Genomic DNA, 22,021 nt, shown 5'->3' with positions numbered 1-22,021 from the left:
TTTTTAAAAAAAAAAAAAAAAAAAAAAAACTCATTTTCAAAAATTCTTATTCTTCCTCTACACAAATCCTAGTTCAAATCTTCTTTTCCACCGCGTGACTCCATCTCGAAACCCTCAACCTTCCCTCAACACAACAATGCAACCAGATTCCGTACTCATAATATTATCAAACGTCACACAACGCGAATGTATCAGCAACAATAAATAGATTATACGAGGAGAGCACAAGTGGATTGGCATTTTACATGCTGTTGAGCTTATTTGTACAGCTGGTGTGTGTATCATTCCGTTGGCAATCAACACAAGTGCATTGCATTAATGAACAAACGCACTAGTTAATAACAATTATCGCCGGTATTCGGATATATTGCGCCACCCCGTGGTTTGTTCGTCGTACCTCCGATTTCCTAAGCATTCCTGCTAACGAACCGAAACTGCGACGCGCTCAGAGTTCGAGAAATATGATGAAATATCGGCGATAGATTTAAACAATCGTCTGATTTGGTAATTTGTTTGACGTGCAACGAATTGTCGCCTTCGATCGATTTGTTCGGTTAATTATAACACACGTACAATACGATTTAATACGATTTCGAGTCACACAGTTATTTTGGCACCGATTGTTTTCCGAATTATATCGATGATCTCCAATAATCATGTGTAATATTGAAATTTTCCAAAATTATACTATTTAGTATAAAATGTTCAGATAAAGTATAATTATAAGCTTTTTGCAGTATACAATAAATTTTTTGAGATAGCAATTAGAAAATTAGTAAAATAGGAAAAGAATTCTATTAGTTTTCAAATTTCTGTGGAAAAAGGGAAAAATCAAAATTGTATTCTCAATTTTGCATAGGAAAATACAGTAGACATCATTCGTGTCGAAACATCTGGTATCATATCGAATTATTTCCTTCAACTAGTTAACTAATCGTTGGTTATATTCATTTTTTGCTCGATAAATCATCGATTCACCCAAAAGAATCGTCCATTCGAATCGTTCAACGAAGTCGAATGATTTTGACGATCTGTCAATCGCATTGTACCAGTTCTATCGACAGTGATTGATGCACCGCTGCAACTGTATCAGGCAAATAGAATATGCGATTGTATTGTATACAATCCTAATCCTATTGTTTCCTTACTGGCGTAAGTAAAGCGGTATCGATTTAACAACGCAGTATGCAGGTTGATCCGCTTCATTGTTCTATTCATTACGGTTTGCTAATGAGATTGCAAATGTATCATGCGAACGACAGCGAACCACGTATATCATTCGTTTAGAAATAAGAATTATTCCTGTCGCTCAATATCATTGGTGATCTTGGCTCATAAAATTTAAAAACATACGTAACTGGAGTGTAGTCTATACAAGTGGAAAAATATAATAAATAATGTATAAAATTTGTTCATGTATCATTGTTGACAAGAATTAATAATAATTGCTCGAAATCTCTCGTGATATGCATTCTAAGAATTAAGATTATTTAACTTATATTTTAATTAAATATTCAAACTTTTTTTTCTGTAAATCAACATCACAAAGAAAATTCTCAGAAATAATATCGTTAAGTCGTAGAATTGCAAGGATGATCAAAATTTTTTCGATTTTTATTGCGAATATATTTTGATTATTATCTTGTAATAATGTTCGATATTTCTGTGTTTCTAGGTCTGACATACAATACACGACAAATTCGTCGAAGACGTTCTTGAAGATTCCTGACGTCAAGTTGGAGGATGAAGGCCTATACAAATGTGAAGCTACTTACTTGGCTGTGAATCGAGAGTGCAACAATGTTCAGCATATCATACTTAACGTCACTGGTGAGTTTCATGATGATTTATTGTATTGGAATTATTGTAGCTGGATAAATTTTTTTTTTAATTACATATCCGATTATACATTATACACATCGATACAATTGTCTATTATGCTAATTTTCATTTATATATGAAAGAGTATTAAATTCTTCCATCGTGAAAAAATTAATCCCTTGAACTATCGTTATCAAGAACGTTACAGTACGTTGCGCATAATCTATGAAATTCTTTTTCAAGTTTATAAAAACTTGCAGAAAGAAAAGTTACGGTTCAAGTGATAAAGAGAAAAAGAACAAATTCTGAACTTTCTAAATAAAAGCGAAAGATGATATCTTCTTAAACCAAGCACACTAGAAAATAGCGAATTACTTATAATATCTTCTCATACTCGTGAAAAAGAAAATCGTAAAAAATTACGTGTGATTAACAAAATCATAATAAAATTTTCTTTTAAAAATTCTTATATCATATAAACAAAATCTATTTATTATATAATAATTATTTTATTCAATCAGATATTATTTTCATTCCTTCAATTTCTCATTTTCTGAATCCCTTTAAAAAGAAACTTAATTCAGATAAATGTTTAGGTATATCTTGCTATTCAATCAGATATTATTTTTATTCCTTCAATTTCTCATTTTTTGAATCCTTCTAAAAAGAAACTTAATTCAGATAAATGTTTAGGTATATCTTGCTATTCAATCAGATATTATTTTTATTCCTTCAATTTCTCATTTTTTGAATCNCTTCAATTTCTCATTTTCTGAATCCCTCTAAAAAGAAACTTAATTCAGATAAATGTTTAGGTAAATCTTGCTATTCAATCAGATATTATTTTCATTTCTTCAATTTCTCATTTTTTGAATCCCTCTAAAAAGAAACTTAATTTAGATAAATATTTAGGTATATCTTGCTTATTTTACTTAAACGAATACAATTTCTAATCATTGAATTATTATAGTTTTCGAATAATTTATTTAATGACGTGAACAATGAAACATTAATCGTTAAATATTAATGAATTCTTCGTGAATTCTTATGATCTTTCGAAAAGACGATGGATACGGGCATCAAAGAGGAGGAGGCGATTTTCACGGTGCACAAACCGGAAGTGGCGTATAATTTAATTAATCGATTAAACGGCGACGATACCAGGTAGTAAGATATGCGTGGAATAACTCGTATTAGACGTATCGTACTTGTACGATCCGTGTAATCTGGGTAATCCCAGTAATTCGACAAACGAGAAAGCCGCAGTACTAATCCGAAGTGGTAGCTGGCTAAACCACTGAATCGGTTATCTTGACACACGCAACATGTCATACTATTAAAGTGCGGTTGAATTTGCCTACATGAAAGGGATGCCAATTACTTTGAAATTTTAGCCGCGGAACCGACAGGTATCGCCAGGTATCGCCAGGTATCGCCAGGGATGCGAGCCTAAACCGTGTGATAAATATGTATATTTCCAATGGAAATGGTTTCCGTGTTTGCATCGTCGAAGAGGTACTATTAGAGATTGAATGGAGATTACGATTTTTTTTTTATTTAATTATAATATTGTACTCGATGGTTGAATATTCTTTGGTTAAAATGTGGAAAGATTCGTGACAATATCTGTCTATCAATGATAAAAATGATATTTTCAAAAGGATCGTGTTGAGAATAATTTTGCAATGGAATATTTATGTAACGAAAAATTAATATTTTGTCGGAAATTAATATTTTTATTATGGAATGATCATCGTGTTCAGATTTTTCACTGTAATTTTAAGCAGGAGTGTTTAATAATGGAATATTCAAGCATTATATTGAAAATATTTTAATATTTCTATCGTTATTCCACTGTAATTGTTTCTACTATCATTGCATTAATTTTCCAAATTTTTTTGCACTCAAGGCTGAGCGATTATAAATCATATCGTATGATGATAAAAATACGTGATTAAAAAAAAGCTTTGGAAAATTTTTCCTTTCAAATCAAACAATATCTTCTGATATTTTATCATCAAGAAGTTGAGAATTTCTTGCACTTTTGTATTATCTTCACCTTAGCTTTTGCTAGAAAGGATTAAGATTGCAATTTCATACAATTTTACCAACATTTAAATCTAGATAATAAAGACATTTGAATGCTCTCAAACAAATCCAGAGCAATTATATTTTTTATTCAACACTCTACAATATATCAAGATTCGATCTCGAGATTCCTCCTCGTATCCGTTATTCTCGTCGAAGAGATCGTTTCTCATTGTCAGTTCTCGGAAATTTTCACGAAAATTCCCCTCCCAACAATGTTGGAAACTGCCCAAGGTTTCTATTACGATTCTTACGGTTGCCACAAAACCGATGCTAATAGCGCGGGACCCATTTTGAACTCGTCCAACCGTGGCGAAACTGTTCATCCATTGAGACTTTATTGTAATTACCGCCGTGTCACCGGTGCGAAACATCCGAATAGCCGGAAGTTGTAACGCGGAAGCCGAAATGTCTCGCGGGTTCCACGTTTGCCCGCGTTTCCGGAAACTCCTCGAGTTCCTGGTCAAAGTGCAACTTGTGGAATTGTAAATCTTTCGACGATAGATATATCTCTACCTATTATAGTAGTTTAATAATTTATCAAACGAGTCAAACAAAGAATATTTCTCAGAGTATGCTTTTTTTCGCCTTGATAGAAAGTTATATACCAAAATTTGTTTTGTATTAAAATTGTATAGGAAGTTTCAAAGATGATGGATTTTGTCTGAGAAATTTATGCATTCTGGAATTTTAAAGGAATTCTATATTATAGAGATTTTGCAGCGAATAATACATAATATTGAAAGATGACATTTTTCAAATGAGAAAACTTGTTAAATGTTACATAATCTTGAAACATTTATATTAGTCGAGTATCTTGTATTAAAAATCCACGGTATTATTTATCGTAATAAATTTATTAGAGTATTATTAGAAGTATTTAAATCGCAACATCTATCGCTCTCGATTTTCCTTCGATCCAAAAAAATTTTCGAACGAGAAAAGAAAAGAAAAAGAAAAGGAACGATAATTTAACGCGTCGAAACGAGCAACGATTGACGGGCGACAATGAACCAGATGAAATAAAAACAATCAGAACTCGCCTATTAAAAGTTGCAAATTGCATACTTGTGCAAATACGCTTTTCAAAACCGACCCTCGTCGCCCTCACTAATGATACGTTTACCCTATTGTTATAAAAATTATTATACGGCACAATTAAGAATTTCGCGTTTCGAAATATTGGCTACAAGAAATTTCCATAGTATTTTTTTTTTTTTTTCGAATTCACGTATCACTGCCACGTCGCAATGATTAATTAATAATACGTATTCGATGGTACGATGTTCGATGCAAATCTCCTTTTATCTGGTCGACAATTTTGGCGACGTCAATCGTGGAAAAATCCACGATTGGAATCCACATGGAAATATATATCTCGGCCGCCGGTGATTCTTCGCGTCGAAATAGAATTTCCCATGGGGGAGGGGTGAAAATAGAATAAATACTCGGACGCGAAATTAATTTTTTATCAAGAAGTTTTTAAAATTGATCCGCGTATGAAAGTACATCCGATGAAAAATTGATCAAAGCGAGGTTCGATTAAAAGATTTAAAGGCTTTTTGTATTTATCTCCTCGTTAAATTAAACTTGGACGATTGGGAGGCAGTGATTGTGCATTATCGTTTTTTTTTTTTTTTCTTTTTTTCTTTCGAAAATTCGCAATAAATTTAAATTTGAACGACTGGGATTCGCGTTATTTATTTGTATACGATTGTTTTGTAGATATTCGTGAATGTTGTTAAGGTTTTCGAGCGTGTCTGTAAGCCACGTATTGAAAATAAACAAAGGCTTCGAATTGTAATATGAATCACGTAGGTAACAGATAGTGAGTTGAGCTCGTTTATTGAAAGCTGACTGAAAAAAAAATATGGATAACCGAGATTGGAGAAACAATCGCTCAAGTTTCATTGACGTTGATAATAATATCGAACATTGGAATTTTGTAAAATCTTTTCAATTTGAGACACGAGCTATAAAAAGAATGAAGATGTTTTAAAAAAAGAAAAATTTAATCGTAAGAAAATAATTTTTCATAATATTAATTATTCCAAAATAGTATTGTTAATCTAAAATCTTTAAAACGTTATTCGTCTCTTCTTAAATATCCAGATAAATGTTTTTGGATATTTAGAAAAGGATTCTCGAGCGAAATGGAATCGGGAGGGGGGGGGGGGGAGAAAAAGATAGGCTTCGGGCAACAACTGAAACTAGCGCATACACGGGGGAAGATCCAACGTGGAGGGAATCTCAGCACAATTTTTCGGCTGAGTGACACGGTTAAGGGGCGAAATTAAACACTGCATTCTTCTTTCTTACGTGCTTCATACGGGAGTATCACTCGTTGTCCTTGTCATATAAGACAACTTGGCTTGGGGCGATCGCAGCTCTCATTTCTTTTTTTAAAATGGCACGTGTCTTTTGCCTCGTTGCCGCGTATTTATACGTCGGTATGAAATAATTTAAGAGAGATCATTATTCCACACAAAGGAATCACTTTTATTGAAGTGTTAATTAAAAACAGCGAGTTTTCTGTTTTGGTTACCACAATGGAAATGATAAAATGGGTGGATAATTTTTTTTCCAGATTATAAATTTGTATAAAATAAGAAAAATTTTATTAATTCTCATATATATACGTATATATATATAATCTGAAAATGAATAAATTTTCTTCTCTATTTGGATTAATTGACAAATCAAGCAAAATTTCTTTCCTTCTCTTCTATCTTTTCAAAATAAAATCTAAAACGCTAAAACGATAGAACATCAATCAGATTCGACTTTTGCTTTTGTATAGGTAATTGTTTTCTTTATAAATTTTCCAAAGAATTATCCATTATCGTTTAAATGCAAGTACAAACATTTCTATCGTTCGAGTTTCGATATTCGAAGAGGAGAAAGAAGGACAAAAAACTGGGGAAGATGGGAAAATCGAGTTGGATTTTATTTTACAAGAGCTTTGGGTTTCCAAAGCTGGCTGAAAACGTATGGCGAAACTTTCACATCAACCTAATACCTGTCCGAAAGTTTTCTATAACTCTTGCCGCAGAAAACGCGTAGGAGACGCGCGATTCCGACGGTCAGAATGAAATTTGAAAACTTGAAACTCATTCCATGTATATCGCGTCGCGATTCTTCCACCTGGTTTCACATTGCACGACGATGTAATAAAAATATCGTTACGACATATGATTAGTCCACAAGATTTTTGTTCATGCAAATATCTTTCGTATCAGTTGTGCTTTGGGTAGTTAAGCAACGAGATCAATAGATTGAGAATGGATGTTCAAAAAATTAAATGATAATGAGATTATTTTAACGTTGTTTTTTAATTCCTGACGAGTAAAAATCGAGTAAAATATATCCTTAAACGATTGTCGCGCAATGGTTATCTTAAAACTCGATTAAAACTCGTTTTAAAATTAGAAAATGTTTGAATCGCTGTAACTTGGAAGATAATTGTTTCCAGTCAACGGATGAATGATCAATAGAAGCGCGAAGCTTTGCCCTTTGATACACATTTTCGTTTATTTCGATACGACTTCCGGTTCCCGAAATATCATCGTGCAAAGGAAAGGATGATTTTTATTCGTTTAGAATCCGATTAAACTCTATTAAAATTCTAGAAACTTTGAACCGCTATAACTTTGAAGATATTGACTTGCGGTCGATGAATGAAAGCTCGTTAGAAGCGCGAATCTTTCCCCTTTGAAACCCATTTTCGTTCATTCCGATGCGACTTCCCGTTCCCGAGATATCGTCGTGCAAAGAAAAGGGTAATTTTCGATCATTTACTATCTCCATCCTTGTCGTTTACTCGGACCTCTCGCTCGCGCCTCGTCTCACTAACTCCAGACGAGTGGCAGACGCACTTCCGGGAAAAATGTAGGTCACTAGATCGAGCGCCAATTCATAATCTCTGTGTTAAAATTTTTATATATCTCGGCAACCGATTGAGATATCGAGATGATTCAAAACGTGATTTCAATGGCTTGATTTCTTCTATTTTTTGTATAATTGAATATTTGAATATGTTTTGCAATCGCATAAAAATCCGTAGTTTAATTATGATATGTTTCTTTTGAACGAAGAGATAGTTAGTATTGTATAATTAGTATTCGTATAATAAATAATTATTGTTTTGCGTATTTCTTATTTAGTTTAAAAATATAAGTGGAATATCAAGAAAAATACAATATTGTAAAAAAGATATCGATTAAGCTTCAACAAGAACAATTCGCACACAACGAATTCGATACACCGTAATCCATTTTAAATTTGATATTAATAGATTTTAAATTAAAGCGATCGAATGATATATGCTATTTTCAATTAACGAGAAAATTAATTAAAAATATTTAAATATTTCTTCCGTTATATAAGAAAAAAAAAAAGAATAAGAAATAGAAAAAAAGGGAAAGATTAAAAATTTTAAAAGTATCGTGAAATTGATTAAATCAAAGAGTGATCCTTTTTTTCACCTTTTTTTAATTGTACTCTCTTGATATAATACCTCATAATGAGAGTATAGCACGAATATTCTGAACTTTGATGGATGGGATATAAAATGCAATTTTCACACGCATCTGCGCGGCGTGAAATCACTCCACTTGCTCTTTGCACTGATAAAAATTCAATGAGCCACATCCTATAATTCATTGAAATAAAATTTCATTTTTACGAAATTGAACTTTCTGGAACTATAATGGAGATAATGCACGAAATCAGATATAAAATAGCTTTTTTTTTTTCTTTAGTCGATCATACAAATAATGCAAAATTATATTGATGATAAATAAATCACAATAGGGAAAGATGCAATAGATAAAATATTGGATTAGAATTGTTGAAATATTCATTCTTATTTATTATATTTTTCATCGAAATCGATGATGAAACATATATAGGGTGACATCAATCGTGACATTGAGACTCCAATAACACGTTTCGCATTCAAAAAACGTTCGTCCATCCATCTCTGATCCGATGTTAATCTGGTGAAAAAGAAATGGAAGATACGCGATAAACATTGCCAGTCCAGAAACTGGCACGGTCAACAAAATCACGCATAACAATCGGGAATAAATCACTCTTGCCACCAAATAAATATATCCTCGTCCACGCGTTGAGAGCTTTCCTATCGTAAGCTTCGATCGTCGCGGATTTCAACTTTCTCCCCCTTCCCTAAAAAAAATAAAAAATAAAAATAAAATAAAAAAAGAAAGAAAGAGAAATAATAAAATTCGGACAGAGTATCAGTTTGATGAAGCGACATCTATAATTAAGATCTTCTAATTTGAGAGAAGTAGCAACCGTTTTGCCGGTTGTTGGCACTGTCCTCCACTATTGGCTACTGCAACGCGTATTTCAAAGGGCAATTTATCGGATGGAAAGCTGTTACGGTCGCGTCGAGAAGTGGCAATCGAGCTATATTTAAATCGTATGAAGGGCTACTTGTCTCGCGGCCAATCCAATTATATCTTCTGGCTGCTGGAAATTATGGGATTTCAGTGCCACTCTCTCCATTGATCGATCCAATACCTCTCACTCGACGCTCTTTCTTGCTCGTTCTAAATTCTGATTCTGGAATACATCGATCCTCGATGGGGGAATGTTTTTTTCGTATTATTAAAACCGGATTCTCAAGGATTTAATTTCGGAATATCGGGGAATTTGGGCGGAGAATAGAATCGATTTTAGTATAGATTTTGTTAAAATTGCGAATGCTTAAATAGACGTTGGATTGTGACGCGTGATTGTTCTTTATTTTTCGAACGAATTTTTGGAATATTCTAACAAGCATCTCGAAAACGAGCTTGAGATTTTTTTTAGCTATGTTATAGTCAGTTTGAAATTTTACAATATTCCTAGATTCAACAGTTATACTTGCACTAGAATCTCTGTTGCACCAATTGTGAGACAGAAAAAACTTCATAGAAGAAAATTGCAGTTAGCAGTTCCTAATAATCTTTTTTTTACGACACGTTACCGAAATAACGTGATTTCCCGAAAAATAAGCAACATTTTTATCGAGAATTCAGATTATCTTATCAGTTTCGCCAAGCTCGTGAAAGTTGGAGTACGTTTTTTTCATGGTGCAGCAGCATATTGTGCTTTGGGGACCCGTTTCCTCGATTTTTCGAGGAAGGAGTGAAAATTTCACTGGATCCATCGAATTTCGTCGTAGAATGAGAAAATTTTCGCGCGATATCTCGTCGTCGTCGTCCTGTTATTTTCTTAATAAAATGTTAACTGTAACGTAAAATCGTTCGTTTTTAAATTCTCAACAGAGGAATCTTCCTGTTCCTCGCACAAAAATTATATTAAACATTTAAAAAATGTAATTTATATAAATACATGCGTGTATTTTGAAATTGGGAAGATCAAACCAATCGATATTTTGAACGTTGAGATTGAATTTTCATTTTAACCCGATGATTAGCTTCCTTTAGTGGAAACATATCAGAGATATGAGATATTCAATTTCCGGCGATAAGACGATGGATCGAAAGGTTTCGATAGAAATTCTGCTTCATTTAAATGCAAATTACACGATAAATTCTTATTGATTTGTGTCAGCAAGAATTGGGAATGGGGTGAATTGTTCATTAAGGGAAAATAATTACGCGGGAGAGTGGAATGTTTAAAAATTGTCGAGCTTGGAAAGTAAAGTATAAGGCACTTGGATATTCAATGAAATTAGCACTTTTGCAAAATAAACGTAATTTTTTTCCTCCGATAATTCGTTTAACTGAATCGTTATTACGAGGAGAGAATAATAATAAAATAAAGAGAGAATTATCGTGAAGTTTTTTATTATTCTATTCTTTTTATCTGATATCATAAATTATATTATACTAATCTCAAATACATAACACGAGATTTTTTTTTTAATTTGAAATCAATTACAATGGAAAATAGAAAAATAAATCTTGAGATAGGTCAATTTGATAAATTTTCTAACCAAGAAAAATTCATTATTTAAATTTATTATATCTTGAATATCGTAAAAACTTCACATTATATTTCTTCAAATAATTTTTAAGAATAAATCGTTCCATTTATTTATAACTATTAAAAGCGATTCACCTGATATTAATTTGTCTGAGAATTAATTTTTAATGATTATCGAGGATACGAAAATTGAAATGGAATACAAAGAAGTGTGATATTTATTCAAATTAAATCAAATTAAATTTCACGTTGAACATTCTATTATTATAAATATAAATGAATTTATAATATCTGTTATAATTTCAATTCGTATTCCATTCGCAATTTTACAACATTGTTCATTCCGTGTTTCGTATTCCTTCCGAGTCTCCGCCATCCACTTTCGTTCTCTCGAAGCTCATTTCACCTCGTATCGTGAAATCGCTGCACAGGGACCTAGCGATTTGCTAGATTAGAGAAACTCTCTGGCGAAGCTTGTGACAAGTGATACACTTCTCTGATATAACTGCATCTCGCTTTTTTTCTCCTTTTACGAAAATAATTATCATGAACGATGACTGGATGTGCAACGAACGTTAATTTTAGGGGGATTTACTTTTATTAGGATTCATTAACCCTGAAATAAAAAAAAAATTAGAAATTTATTGAACATTAGATAATCAGATATCGTTGTGAAGATCGTTTTCGTCCCACGAAAATTTCATCGCAAATGTATAAAATTGTTATATATTTTGTGTAATAAATACTACTTAATTATTATGAGATAGTATATCTTGGGATCAAAGTAACTTGTATTTGTAATCCAGTAGTCTAAATAGAGAGACCCAAAGGGATTTTCGCAAAGTCTAATCTAAACTACCAGATATGGTGTAGTTCTTAGTTTGCCTACATCCTTGCAAACAATGATCTTTGAAAAGCGGTTCCAATTACCGAAGCCTGCCAAGGAGAGATATTTACCTCCAGAGTCTCGTTTATACTTCATCTTCTAAATAATTCCATCTATCGTTGTAACGAGATTAGAATTCCATTTATTCGATTCTAGAGTAAATAATAATAATAAAAAGATAAACCTACATCTAGCTCATCTTAGCTTCTATTAAAAACCATTTTCTCTAAAATTACTCTAAATTTTTATTAAATCCAAAGAAATATAAAATATATCAAGTATATTCTTAGATTCCTTATCTCTTGAATTATCATCTCTCTCTATATATATATATAACCCCACAAACATAAATATAAAAAAAAAAGAGAATAAAATTTCTTCAAAGCTGTCATCCGCGGCATCCATCATCACAGGATCGATCCTCCTCCACCCTTCCTCAGTGCCCAAGTCCGTGCACACGCTCGTCGCTTCCCCTTCGACTGGCCAATAAAAAGTCGCCGTAAATTCGCAAGATGAATTTTCCCAGGGAAAACAGTTACTTGACATTCAGTGGCTGGCGGTGAATTCAGCCGGGGCTCCGCACCCGGAAGCGGCACTTGTACGCGTTGAAAAGTTTATTCATAGCCCGGGCCCGAGAAAAAAGCTGGTCCGCCTCGTTTTTTTCAAACCGACCCCTCGCCTTTGCCGCCCCTCCTCCCCCTCGCACAATGGCCGACCGTGTCCAAGGGAATCCTGAATTGAAAGAAAAAAAGAAAAAAAAAAAAAAAAAGCCGGGGTTTCAAACGTCCCCGCAGACGTGCCTTTCACGGGGGGATATTGAGTTCAGTAGGGTGTGGAGAGGAGGGGGAAGGAGGGAAATAGGGGACAAGGAGGAGGATCTTCCGAGTATTATGATCCGTCCAAGTTTTCCGCACGATTTACCGAAGCGACTGGCTTCCAGAGTGGCACGGAAGTTGGACTGGCGTGGTGAATAATAACTTGTGGTATTCTTAGTTCTGTGTTTAGAATGGGATGTTTCGATGAAAGTGTCGCCATTGGTTTCACAGTTGTGAAGGGAGGGATGGTTGGCGGGTGTGTGAATGGCGTTGAACGAAATGTAGGGGGAATAGAGAGGGTGCTTTGTTGAGTTGGGGATAGGGGGCGGTTTGTGTTGAAGGCGCGATAAAGTTTGATACTACTGGTGATGGGATTAAGTGTGTCGTGAGCAGTAGATTTGAACGTTGACGGATTCGAGTTCTTTTTTAAGGGTTTTTGAAAGAAGAAAATCGTTCAGAGTTCAGATGCGTTCGAATCTAATTTTGTTGGAAAGTAAATAAGTTTTAAAAATGGAAATTTCTGTTTTGGAATTAGGAATATAAATTGGGGCGTTGGAAATAATTATTTATTTTGTGAATGAGGTGTATTAATTAAAATTTAGTGGAAAGAAGAAAAAAAGATACATAAAAAATGTGTAAAAAAATTGTTACTGAAATGAAAATAAAGGAATAATATTGGTGAAAATTAATATATTAATTATAAACTTGAACGGAGAAGGAATGTAAGAGCGTTTTAATGATTAAAAGAGGGAAATTTGAGGAATTGTACATAATTTTGGGAAAAATTATATTATTCATTGTGTATATTTGAGGAAGATGAAAATGAATATAATTATACTTTGTTAGTTTACTCAAAAGTGTCAAGATCTGATGATAATATGAAATGGAAGATTAAAGTTTGAAACTATATGGTGAGGAAATGTAATAAGGGTATAACATGACAGCGCCGCATATTATGCACATCATTTTCGTAGAACAACGAAGAAACTCTAGAATTTTCGGCAAGTTCTTTAAAGATAAATAAAAATTCTTCGTAAACTTCTTGATAAATCGTAAACAATATTTCGTAGTTTTAAAAATTCAATTCACTTTCATGATATCTCTCTCTACAATTATCTATCTCGTGCAATTTAATAAAATTCCAAAAATTTTCGCTTATAAATTTTCGTTTTTAATAATAATAAACATACCAAATTCTAGAAGATTATTCTTTAAGAAATGTATTATTATTCGCAAAAAAAATTCCAGTTGTTGGAAATGGACGATACAATTAATGAAACTATATAGGAAGAAAACATCATTGATTATTCGCTAATCGAAAATTTATTAGAACGTTCATTATTCACTCGTTAATCGAGCGAAATATTCTTTCGTGAGACAAAGGCGACGAGATTGATATTCGATATTAAAGTCGAAATTTATGGGAGTTCGCGTGATTAGAAGTGCGACGATATCGATTAGCTATTAATCGACGAGAAACGAGATTGATGAACAGGAAATTAAACGGAAATTTAAATAAATTAAAATATGAGCGAGAGCAAAATTGACCGTTTCGATTTTTTTTTCTCTCCATCGAATATTGGACACAATTAATGTTGAAATGGAGGAAAAAAGAAATATATATATGAATTTTCAATATTCCTTCCAAATTTTCGCGAATAAATATTGAATGATCGATAATTGAATTATTACTAGAATTTTCTTTTAATAGCATTCTATGTCAATAACGAATTTATTTATTTATTTATTTATTTATTTTAATTAGTCAATTCTCTTATAAAATCATTAAAAATTCATTTTTTTATATATCGAAATAGTTTAAACGAAAATAGTTAAAATTGAAAATGAGAGAAATAACAAAAAGCACGTGAACATTTGTATTTATATGAGGATTGTCTAAATTCATTAAAGCTATATATAAAAGTATTGCAATTTTTGTATTGTATTCTTTCGAAACAATTGTTTTCATAATATCTTATATTAACAATATTATATTAACATATCTGTAGTTTGATAAATATGACTAAAACTAGATACATCTAATACTCATTTTTCTAATGCTTTCAAAACTTTCTCCTTCTTTTTCTCTCTAAACTTTCCCCTCCAAACTCTCCAAACTTTACACCAAGTGTTCACCCTTAAGAAGATTTATTCTTCTATACATACACTCTATATATACACATATATCACATGGCCATTTAGCCTTCGCAAAGATTTTCAAAATATTCGTTTATTCCAAAATATTTGAAAATATATTTCAATCTGACATTTATTATCGCATAAATTCGTCGGTCAATCTGTCATTCTTTTTGTAGTATTTCTGTCTTCACTTTCTACACGTGTATCTGCCGAGTTTGTATTAAAATATGCACGACTAAAGAATTTCATGGAATCTTTCATTTAAAATTATTTCACAAATTCAATTTTCTTAATACGGTTATACCATTTATCTTATTCTAAATCAAAATTGAATTTGATTTTAATAAGATATTTATAATACAGATTAAAATAAAGAATTAGATCACATTATACATTTAAAAGCTATCTTCCTATCTATACATCTTTCCATCTGTATGAATATTATATGTCTTGCTACTACTGTCTTATTAAGTTAATCAATTATTAATTTAATATAAAATTTAATAATTTTAATTCCTTCATTTTTATTTAATGTGAGATACGATTAAAAATCATATATATAAGGATATATTTTAGATTCAAGAATTGAATTTCTGTTCAAAATCATGTTAGAATAATTCAGATTAATTAAGGTAACTTGTATCTTAGACGAGAAGTCCAGACATGTATCCCATAATGTGATCTTTTTATGAACTTTTATACAATAATAGACATTGAGAAGATATTAATATGAAATATAAATTATTAAGCATCGATACAGAAAACCTAATATTATTTAATTTCAATTTTTCTATCTTATCAATCTGAAGAGGATTCATGAAAAAATCACAGATATTTTTCAATCTTGATTTTCTCATAAATTTCCAACCAAAAAATTATATACTCCATCTAACTTATATTAATTATTTCACTTACTTTTTATATGATAAACAATTTTTCTCAAGATCATTAATCAAATTAAGATAAATTCAAGAATTTACAATAATTTCCATGATTTTGAGCATAAAAATTGAACAAATAAACAATGAAACAAAAATTAAAAATTAATATACGTTTACAAAATTAATTAATACGTTCAGGATAAATCATCTTATCGCTTTCCTCCAATTTTATCTCGTATAAATTTCTTTTAAAAGCAATTATAAATAATATAAAAACGAATATAACAAATTAAAAAAAGTCAAGGATACACACATGATTCTTAAGTTTCAAATCGACCGACGAGAGATTAATACAGATAGGGGATTAAACTGACTGTTATAACTAAGCGTACTTGTATTCGCAATCAATATTGAATCGTTCGGTTTGCTTTCGAGGAAGTCGACGGGGAGGAGGGGACCTAACCAAACAACGTGAGATTCTGTTCGATAAACAGGGGCCTGTGTGCTGAACAGTGGCCAATAATAGTGGAACGAATCGAAGACGCTTTTTAACCGTGTGTAATTGACCGAATTTTCGTTTCTCTCTTCACAGTTCAACCTGCATTCGTACGTGTCATCGACGAGACGACGAGGAAGACGTTAAGCACCGGCGCCACTTTAGGGCCTATAAACGAAGGCTCCGTGATTTCCTTGTACTGCGAGAGCGGAGAGGGGAAGCCAGTGCCTACGGTCGAGTGGTTCAAGAACGAGCAACCCGTGGAAGGTAAAGCTTACAGAGAAATCGCAATACTCTTTTTCCCTTCTTTCCCTTTTTTCTTTTTATTTTTTTTATTTTTTTTTTTTATAATCGTAATATTTCTCAAAATATGAGTTTTTTAACGTGACAGTTTTTTAATTAGTTGTGGAAATTATTTTACTAGCAACAAGATTCTTAAGGTATATTCCGACATCTTATTTAGAAACAAGAATCTCGTATTCGTCACGCGTATTCTACGATAATAGGAACCGTCGCTCATGTTACAAGCAAATCATAGTGTATCGAGTTACGAAGTATATTAGATATCGCAATTTCGATATTATTGTAGAGAAATCTTGATTCTTGATCACGTGATTCCTCCTGAGATGTGTACAGATATTAATACTGATAATCAAAATTGAAAGAGACGAATACAATTAACGTTTCTTCGCAACGTGTTACGTAAATCTTTACGCGTCTTCTTTCCAAATAATTTTTCAAGTTTTTTTACTTTCAAAAAAATTTGGAATTTCGTTTCGAAAAATTGAAGATAATCTTGATCAATCTGCGAACAGTTATATAAGTCAAAAAGAAAAGAAAAAAACAATTTTTCTTTAATCCACCAGTAACAGAAACACATTTGACATCGTTTCGAAAGGATCACGAATCCTCTCTCGTCAAATTCCACGCCGACACTCATCATCATACTCAGATTCAGCTCGAAATCATTCCCAAACAATCAACCCCTTGTTGTACCTTGCAGAAACTCGATATAGAAACGCATATCTGAACACACGTTTGATCGGGCCTGTTTCAGCGTCCAGCACGACGACGATAGCCGAGAGCGGAATAGGGAACGCGAGTAGTTTGCTGCAGATGCAAATCACACGCGACGAGCTCAATACAACTTTCACGTGTAAAGTCAACAGTACAGCCCTCGTCGAGCCTCTCACCGTCGACATCAAGCTCGATGTTCATGGTAAGTGTTCATCATTCGTACAAAATTTTTTAATTCTTTTTTTCCAAGTTTGCTCAAAATGATCAAAATCAATCTATTACTTTTTTGGTTATACATTTGATATTCTTCGATCCAATTTTAATTCTTTCTGAAGAAGCGATAAGCGTTTCCTTTATCTCTCGTCTCGATAGATAAAGAGAATAATCCTCGAAACGAATCGTGTATTCGTTTATCTGGACATCTCGTCTAGAGGATCCTCTCTAGGAAAGGAAGTCTCGAAAGGGTGTGAAATACGACCCCCTTGCGTCCTCCTTAGCATTCTTTTCGCGCGTGCCTCCCCTCCCTCCTGATTGTTTCCGCTCCGGAATTGAACGCTCCCTTTAAGAAGGGAAAGATAGAATCGTTCTGAACATCTCGAAATTGAATTTATAGCTTTTGCAAAGTTTTCATTTCCTTCCCTCGGTGTATGCATGAGACATCCGCTTTGAACAAAAGTAAATTTATTTTCACGGAGTAATTTAAAGATTTCTTGTGCCTAGGCTCAACAGATATCAGAGTTTTTTTTTCTTCAAAGGGGAAATACAAAGAGATATAATATAGATATAAATGGTGAAATAATCCTTGCTGCAATTCCATTGCAGATTGGAGAATTATTGAAATATACGTTTTAAGGTTTTAGATATTATTATTATTATTAAATAGATATTTTCCTCGATGTTGAGAGCTTCGACACCCTCCAGAGGATCTTAACTCGTGGTTAACGATAACATCGGCTGACTCAACAGCCGAGAATCATTACACCAACCATTGTCAAGCCGTGGATCTAAACCGCGGCTTCGAGGAACTTGGCCCTCGAAGAGTGGGTCGTGTAAATTTAATCGGTACCCATTGTGTGCGCAAGACGACGAAATGGACCGTTCCGTTTAAAGTTGTGAGTGCACATTACGTTTCGTACGCGCGCCGTGACACGTGTACACAAAGGGAAACAAAGTCGAAGATAAATCGGTCCATGAGTCGAGTAGCGTCTGTTTAGTGTACACGCGAAGCTAGTCGTAAGAGGTGCGTTGAAAAGATGGTTTGAAACACAGGATGATTAAATAACGAGTTACGATTTCCGCCAATCCACCAACTGGATAATGGATGGTAAGGGAAGATTAATGTTTTTCGGATGATACCTAGAATTTCCTTCAACGTTCAATTTCACAGCGTAAAGTTTACGAAAGTTAAGCATGATCTATGAATTATAAACGAAGGGAATCAAAATCGTCGGTGAATTACGATCTTGCTACTTTTAAGTCATAAATCACACCGGTGAAAAAGTCTTTTTCGTTAAAACTATGATCGTTAAAATTCGTGTGTGATATGTGTAGCCCCCTTTCGTAATTTCATTCAATTCCCCTTCCTTTTTTCTTTTTTACATCTTTCCATCCCCTTTCCCATTCCATCCCCCATAACACGTGAGATTTCTTTCTTTCCTTATTCTTTTTTTTTTATTTAGTAACTCGTGAAAAATGAACGCATCTCCCTAATGAATATCATTCAACGCAACTTTCCCTTAATGCAATATTCCGTAATTTATTTCTGTCAGTTTTTCCTCTTTTTGATTTCACTCTACTCGATTCGCGCCTTTCTTCTCCCCGCATGAATTTCTCCCTATTTATCTCTGTCGAGTAATCGTCGCAATATCATTTAATAATAATAATGTAATGATTTTCGATAATTTGTCTCTCCCTTCTTTTTTCTTTTTTCTCACTCACGAGATGGTGATAATTTCCGTGTCTATTTATGAGAAATCGTGTCGTGAATTTCTATCCAAGATACGCATCTTTAATCCTGGTAAAATAGAAGATACCATTGAGGCGATATATCCTGTATCGTATCCCGTATCTCGTGTACAACGCTGTAGGGTTAATATTAAGTATGGATCACTGGGGCACGGCGTGGAATGCCTGATCTATATCAGCCCGTAACTACTGACTGGGATTACCCAATGCGCTCTGTGATTTAGGATAGTTGTCGATGTAAATGAAATATTACTATATATTATATCGTCGAATGGAATGTATCTCTGTTTCTAATGTGATCTATAAATAATCGATCGATTATTCGCAATAACAATTTCACAATTACTTCGATTATAAAAATAATTTTCCTGATCTTTTAAAATCATTCTTACTGCAAAAGCGTTCTGTGATTTAGGATAGTTGTCGATGTAAATGAAATATTACTATATATTATATCGTCGAATGGAATGTATCTCTGTTTCTAACGTGATAAATAATCGATCGATTATTCGCAATAACAATTTCACAATTACTTCGATTCCAAAAATAATTTTCCTGATCTTTTAAAATCATTCTTACTGCAAAAAAACTCTATCACTTAATTCATAATAATTCAACAAGAGATAATAAAGAAAAAAATATATATTCAAATTTCTTCTTCCTATTACAATTCTTCCTGGTACGATCTCATCACTCCTCTTCCGACACTGACTAAGTGAAATCGAAGATTTAGCCTCGAAAATTCCCCCTCCAAGATAGAATCGAACACGGAACGGAGATTAAAGAATGAGGAATCGGCGACAGAGCCGTAGATTAGAATAATTTATCGCTGATACACGTTTCTCGCGTGCCTCTCGCGAAACAAATCGCCATCGCGCGCCCAGTTACCTGTCTCGATTCAAAAAATTTCCGCCGACTCTCCCCTCCCCTCCACACTTTCCACGAAGTTATATATCCATACAAGCTCGTGGAGGGAAAGGCAAAACCATTGGTACTAGATTAAGAGTTAAAGTTGCTCGAAAGCCTCTTCTCTCCGTCCCCTCCAACAGCTTTCGCTTCCTATCGTTTCCTCGTCAAGACAATGTTATCGAGGGGGGAAGAAAATTTGATTTATGGCCGTATTCGAAGGCGGCTCTGTCGAGATCTCGAGTATTTTATTGATACCTGCGTTGGGAAGGGTGATGAAGGAAGATGGGGAGGGATGATAATTTTTCAATAATGTTTGTACGTTAAAGATGGAGCATGAAGAGTTGAAGAGTTTTGTTTAGAGCATTTTATGTAGATGTAGAAAAGTTTGATGTGTATGTGGTAAGTTATATTCGAGTACTTTGTGTTTCGAAGAAATTTATATAAATGTATGAATTAGAGATTCTATATGAAGATTCTAAAAATTGATCTCTAAATATCAAAAGATTCTTCCTTTTTTTCGCAAGAACATTCCTAGGAATTCAGAAAGAAAAATCTAGAAAACTTGGAAGAAATGGAGGTCCATCGATTACGATTTAACTGTTAAGCATGTAGATATAATTTGACTAGGTTTAATTTAGAATAAATTATTTGACAGGAATAATTATAGAGTTGGTTCGTATAAGATTCTTCGTGAACGCGACCGACTTAAAGGCGAATGAAGAGGAGTTTGATTCTCTGGAAAACTGGAAAGTTTGTCGTGTGAGTAATTTTCCTTTTACAAAGCGTCGAAGGAAAGTACGGGCGATGAAAGACTTTGACGCGTTGGAAAATCACGAATTGTCACGGGACCGAGGCGGCCATCTTTGACTTTGATTCGCGCGAATGAGGGCGCTTTTTTCTTTGTTTGCTTGATTGGAACCGCGTTTATTCGAAGGAAATTTCGAGCACGATGCCTGATTACTCGAAATCTTGGTCGAGTTTCTATTATACGAACGTGTTTATGATGTAACATCAGATTGGAAGAGATTAGATTGCATCTGTGATATGAGAAAGAGAATACATTTCCAAAATTATATCGTTATTTATTGATTTTTCGATGCTTTTTTAAAATATTTTAAATTATTTTCCAATTTGTATAATTATATATTTATAATTCACTCGAAGAATATTTATTAGGGTTTATTATAAATTGTTAAACGATTGTTTGAATTGATGGAGTGAGAGAAATATTATTAATCGAAGGAAGATATTTTTAATAAAGTGAATAATTAAAATTAAACAAATATAAATTAAAGTCATCACTCTCTCTATATTAAATTTACAAATCAACCGTGTGTTATTATTTCGCGATCGTGTGTCAACAACGATTTTGATATAATCACGTTAATGATTATTTATTTATTTCGTTAATGAAGGAATATTACAGCAGATGAGTCATGTGCAAAAAGTGATGCGTGTTTAATAATCGGTTCCAATTAAATTGAATGACGTGTGTAATTAACGATATAACTATTTAGATTATTTCGCGTTTAATTGACAAACGTACGCATAATTTAACGTATGATTCCTGAAGAATCTTTTAATTACGCATTCCCATTTATTATTTTACTCGTCCATTGTTTATTCTCGTATTATAATATCTAAAAATATCGAGAACTAGACAATATAAATTATTAATTGATCGATATAATTTTATCATAAATAAATAAATTATAATTAATCAAGAATAACAGAAATAGAATATTTATTTTAACGTAATATATTATTCTATATGTATATCTGTGTGTGCATAAAACAGATCGTATTGAAATGAAACTTGAAGATGCTATACTTCTTGCAGTCGATGGGGGCTCGAACTTTGTTTATGAGTTTGCAGGAAGTTGACTGTGATGAAGTGAACTTGATTGGAAACATCTTGTGTAAGTAGAAATTCGCTAAGTAAGATTAACTAATGTCGACCGAACATCGGTTTAAATTTAAGATTCGAAAGACGATTTCGAGCTAAATGGAGTTGATATCGCAGTTAATAGGATAAATATTAAGAAAT

General features: G+C 33.0%; 1 protein-coding gene across 1 annotated transcript in view; it reads left to right on the top strand.

The window, feature by feature from the left end:
- The window catches only part of LOC102676127, a 413,064-nt gene that overhangs the window by 310,482 nt on the left and 80,561 nt on the right, over positions 1-22,021 (top strand). Inside the window, exons 3-5 of the mRNA XM_031510593.1 lie at positions 1,676-1,830; positions 16,180-16,350; positions 17,141-17,302. Of these exons, the coding sequence (XP_031366453.1) occupies positions 1,676-1,830; positions 16,180-16,350; positions 17,141-17,302 (488 nt within the window). The remainder of the gene's footprint in view (positions 1-1,675; positions 1,831-16,179; positions 16,351-17,140; positions 17,303-22,021) is intronic.

The sequence above is a fragment of the Apis dorsata genome, unplaced genomic scaffold, assembly GCF_000469605.1.
Source record: "Apis dorsata unplaced genomic scaffold, Apis dorsata 1.3 scaffold_27, whole genome shotgun sequence".
In the NCBI taxonomy this organism is placed as follows: domain Eukaryota; kingdom Metazoa; phylum Arthropoda; class Insecta; order Hymenoptera; family Apidae; genus Apis; species Apis dorsata.
This window is presented reverse-complemented; position numbering and strand designations above follow the sequence as displayed.